The sequence below is a fragment of the Cibotium barometz genome, chromosome 17, assembly GCF_041138505.1.
Source record: "Cibotium barometz isolate CiBa-2024 chromosome 17, ASM4113850v1, whole genome shotgun sequence".
NCBI classification, from domain to species: Eukaryota; Viridiplantae; Streptophyta; class Polypodiopsida; order Cyatheales; family Cibotiaceae; genus Cibotium; species Cibotium barometz.
Window position 1 is genome coordinate 5,877,350 of NC_141062.1, and position 5,364 is coordinate 5,882,713.

The 5,364-nt window shown below is 38.3% G+C and overlaps 1 protein-coding gene across 1 annotated transcript; it reads right to left on the bottom strand.

The window, feature by feature from the left end:
* Positions 1-533: 533 nt before the first annotated feature.
* Positions 534-1,480, bottom strand: LOC147629615 (uncharacterized). The gene is made up of 2 exons (XM_086811924.1): positions 903-1,480; positions 534-806 (listed from the first exon to the last, which is right to left on the bottom strand). Exons 1-2 carry the CDS (start codon positions 1,281-1,283, stop codon positions 534-536), a joined length of 654 nt encoding a protein of 217 aa, XP_086668050.1. The 5' UTR covers positions 1,284-1,480.
* Positions 1,481-5,364: the final 3,884 nt, after the last annotated feature.

The window sequence follows — 5,364 nt, forward strand, 5'->3', positions numbered from 1 at the left end:
CATCTGCCCATCCTCTCATCGAGGCACAATGTGACCAATCGCCATCCATACATGCTCCACAGAAGCATGCAAACCGTCATGTGTAAATCGTGGGGGCCACCATGCACGTGCTCCTGATGGAATGTAAGCCCAAGGTGCCAGGTACTGTGTCACAATCATGGGAGGCTCTACGGTCAATCATGCCACCATCCACATGCCAAAAAAATCTCCTGACAATCCGAGCATCACGTTTGGGGTACGATGATGCTGCACTCCCACACAAATGTTGGGAGCACCACTCGACTACGTGGCCCGCATCTCTGAACCGCTGAGCATCCTGTCGTAGCTGATGACGCCTCAAGGCACGTTTCACACACGAGCCCGCACCATCATGCTCTCCCTTCCCGTGACCAGTCTCAAAGAATGACCAAATCACTGGGATACTAGACTGCACATGCCACCTATAAATCCATAAAAGATAGTCTTAGTTATTGTTTTCTTTAAGATGTTCTAGTGAATTTAGTTTAATTGTAAATGTAAGAAAGCCATAAGTACTACCTGTAGAGCCAATAGAATTGACGTGATGACTTCAACTGTGCGCCACAACCATCCGACCAAACCCATCGCTGGACATGTCTGATCCCATAATCTCCTAAAAAATCATCATGGAGACGAAAACAGTGTTGCACAAAATGTGCATCATGTGAACGATCATCACTGATATAGAAATGATACTCTCGAATAATGACACGGGTCTCGGGGGTACTCGCTATCCCATCTACATGAGCCTCTGCATGTCGATAGCTAATGTGGACCATAATAGCAACCTGGTGAGGTAAGCAATACATACGTTTAGGACACAAAAAATCAAATAAGTAATGTAGCTCAAACATAAAACAAATATTACAAAATATAACCATTACCTGCTCTGAGACGTAATACTCAGATTGTATCTCCTGAAAAGGTGTGAAAGTGTAGTTCTCTGCAAAATCAATCACAGAGACGACCACACCAATAGGAAACTCTGCTAGGCATGCTCGGAACTGACGATCCTGCCACTTGGCACAATGACTATGCCGTATGTAGGGGTAGATCTGCTCCCTAAATGTGGCTGTGAAGTGACAACGTGGTGTATGTTTGTCCACGAGCTGCAACTTCCTGGACTGTCCACCACTCTGGAGCTGGTGTGTCACATACTCATAACGTTGCCATGCCACTATCTCTTGGTCACTTGCATCAAGATCTACCATCTGTAGATGTGCAAGTGAACCACATGATGTGCAATTGCTCTCCACACAAGGCATCCTATGGAACTGGGCATCCTCCGTGCGTGCACACAAAAGAGAGTGGATGAAATCACGTGGACTACGAGGCAACTCTCTATGCCCACTAAGAGAACGGAACACATCATAAAAAAGTTTGAACTCAACATGGTAGCGACAATAACATGTGTCACGCTGACGTGAGTACCTCACAAACCAAGGCTTACACCCCTCAAATGACCTTTGCCCACTTGCATCAAGATCTACCATCTGTAGATGTGCAAGTGAACCACATGATGTGCAATTGCTCTCCACACACAAGGCATCCTATGGAACTAGGCATCCTCCGTGCGTGCACACAAAAGAGAGTGGATGAAATCATGTGGACTATGAGGCAACTCTCTATGCCCACTAAGAGAACGGAACACATCATAAAAAAGTTTGAACTCAACATGGTAGCGACAATAACATGTGTCACGCTGACGTGAGTACCTCACAAACCAAGGCTTACACCCCTCAAATGACCTTTGCCCAATTTTAAGCTCTGGATATGAAGCCACAAACTGAGAATACAACTCAGTTTGGGTCATTTCAAGAAAGCAAGCACCGTGCTCAATGAACACTCCTCTTGTCACTCTCTTACCCAAAGCTTTCTTGAAAACTGGCGATGCACGACAATTCTCCTCCCAAAAACTTTCTATCAAGGTTCTAGTGGTTTCATCTAGTATGCGATCATGCCTAGCTACACGACCACTACTCGCCCACATAGCACCAACCTCATTGGCATCTAAACTTTGTCGCCTAATAGACCCAACTCTAAGTGCGTATGGTGCTATGGAAAGGATGCGAGATGTGGCACTAACCTTACCCTTCATTTGGGAGCTACTTATGGCTGCCACAATAGCCCGTCGAGCAGCCAAAGCGTCCGCAGAGTTCCTCTTCTTGTTAACTATATAGGAATGACGAACACTTTGTAGCACCGCCATGCCAGCTCTCCTCTCTCTTCGACCTCCAATGTCGGAAAGTGCCCTGCAGTTGGCCATGTTGGGTAGATCAATCAAAGCATCAAGCACACATGCCTGTGATTGATGAAGGCGTGAGGTCTTTGAAATAGGAATGGAAGATTGCATGGGCATGACGATGTGCCCCTGACTTTGATAGTTCTTTCCTATCCACACGAAGGAAGGGTGCCCACCAAAGGAGGGGGGTGGGTTCTTGTAGAAGAGAGGACTCAAGAAGGGCGGGTTCATGTGGATTATCTAAACTAAGGGGTAGTGGAGGGGAAGAGGGCGAAGGGAGAGGAAGTGGAAGAGGAGAAGCAAGGCTTGGATCATCGCCAACGGAAGGTGTTGCTCGTTGACATGCTCTCCACTCTCTCTTTCTCTGACGAGCTACCCTTCTCCTCTCCTCCTCTTGAACTTGGTGGATGGGGGGGAGTCTAGTCCTATCACGTTTTCGACTCCTACGACTTTGAGAACCCATTCTCAAGGAAGCTAAGAGAGAAAATATTATAAAGGCTCAATGATGGGATAGTACTAGAGATAAGTGTGGGATAGTACTAGAGATGTGTGATTATATAGGAAAAATAGGTTATCCACTTCAAATCTCATTGGATTTCCTATCTAAGATTGATTGGATAACTAAGATAAACATAAAGATAATTAAAGATAAACTATTATCCACTTAAAAATCAATATTATTTATAATATTTATTAACAAGTCTAAATATTTATCATTACTAGATATATAAATATATCTTTAAAGATATCTTTTATTTTATAATTATATAATTACTTTTTTTAAATAAAGTATTTTTTTTAAATTTTATTCAAAGGTTTATTCTACATAAAAAATTTTCAAGAAATATTAAATTAAAAATTTTATTTTTTTTTAAAATTAATAATATGATCTTTAATAATATTTTTATTGATCTAATCCCAAAATATAATCCTTTAAAATTAGTGATTTTAAATTCTTTTATTTAATAAGTTACATATATTTTATTATTTATATTTCTATATTCTATTTCTCTAAATTACTAAATTAACTTTTTCAAAAATATGTTTTTGAAAAAAGAGGGGAGGTACGAAGGAGATGCCACGTGTCACAAGCGTGCATGACACGTGGCATTCTCTTGACATGTGGCACTATTATGGTTGATGTGGCAATTCCATGATGTGGCATGCCATGTCACCATGTGCGAGGTGGCATGCAAAGGTGGCAAGATGATGTGGCATTAATGATGACTAGGATGATGAGGTGGGGAGTCAACTAGGTTGACCATGTTGACATGGAGGGTGGAGGTGGCAAGCTGCTTATGTGGATCCTCTCGATGCTCATGTGGACATAAAGTGGCATGCATATATAAGATTTGTGCCTACCCAAGCCTCACACATGGAATGAAACCTAAGCTGTGAAGTTTACCAAGCCTAGATTTCCAAACCTAACTAGGATTGGTTTTAGACTTGAAAAGGGGAGAGTGGACACAATATGGGAATTTTCACTTGGGAGGATTGAAAATGGACCTTCCCATACTCAATTCAAGCCAAATTTTTTTTAATAAATTCATGGCAACAAGAGTATTGATCCCTTGAGTTTTTAGATTGAAAGATTCAATATTTAATTTTCTAGAATTAAATTACTATTGATTTAATGGGCCTCTAACAGTCATAATAAATTTTCCAAAGTAAATCTATAAAAATCCAACCGTTAGATTTGTAATTTTATCTTATACCCACATTATACTAATCTTTTCCAATCTAATCATCACTAGATCCATACAATTTGAGCATTTTAAATGGTAGATGTGGTGGGAAGATAAAATAGTATGTTTTTTAACAATTCTAATACCTTTTAAATAATATAGAAAATAGTAGAACACATCAAAAAATACTCGATAAATCAAGTTAAGCTCTATGTTATTTGTATTTGTGATATGCAAAGTGGGAACATCATATGAGTAATAATGTAAAAGTTATAGACAATTTACTCACATTCACTGTACCTGTCTAAACCTAGGACAGGGCCTGTATACAAACTTGGTTCCCAAAGAAAAGGGGATTTATAATTATTGGATATTCGATCAGATTATAGTTTTAGGTGCCCAACTTTGCATATGATGTTTCGTTAGAAGACCTTGAAGTGAAACTCCTTGGCTAACTATGAGAGATTGGCTATTCTTCTTGAAAAAATGCATGTTTTCCAGCTAAAGCCAAGGGCGCCCCACTACATGAAACTAGATAACCTCATCTTGCAACCACCCACATTCACATCCACATATATTCTTCCACATACATCCACATCCATACTTATCACATACACATACACATATATCCTTTCACATACATCCACATCCATTCTTTCACATACATCCACTTCTATTCTCTTCACATACATCCACTTCTATTCTCTTCACATACATCCACTTCTATTCTCTTCACATACAGCCACTTCTATTCTTCACATATACAGCCACTTCTATTCTTCACATACATCCACATCCATCCTTTCACATACATATGTATCTGATTCACATACATCCACATCCATCCTTTCACATACATATTTATCTGATTCACATCACATCTATCCATCCATTTATTCTTTTATAAAAATCAACTTCAGTGGGATAACACTTTTATAAAAATCCTTTTATACATCTATTTATGCATAAATTCAATTTTAAGAAAAATAACACTTTCGAAATAATTCGAAATAAAAATGGATTCCTTTATGTATCTTTCTATGCATAAAATCAAAATTAATGAGAATAACTCTTTTGAAATAAAAATGGATTCCTTTATGCATCTTTCTATGCATAAAATCAAAATTAATGAGAATAACTCTTTTGAAATAAAAATGGATTCCTTTATGCATCTTTCTATGCATAAAATCAAAATTAATGACTCTTTTGAAATAAAAATGGATTCCTTTATGCATCTTTCTATGCATAAAATCAAAATAATAAAAATAACTCTTTTGAAATAAAAATGGATTCCTTTATGCATCTTTCTATGCATAAATTCAAAATTAATGAGAATAACTCTTTTGAAGTAATAATAAATTTCTTAATGCATCTTTCTATGCATAGAATCAAAATTATTGAGAATAACTCTTTTGAAAT

Coding starts and splice junctions, on each gene's coding strand:
- LOC147629615 (XM_086811924.1), bottom strand. CDS start 1,283: ATGCCTTGTGTGGAGAGCAATTGCACATCATGTGGTTCACTTGCACAT. Junction 807..902: donor AGTATTACGTCTCAGAGCAG/GTAATGGTTATA, acceptor TTACCTCACCAG/GTTGCTATTATGGTCCACAT.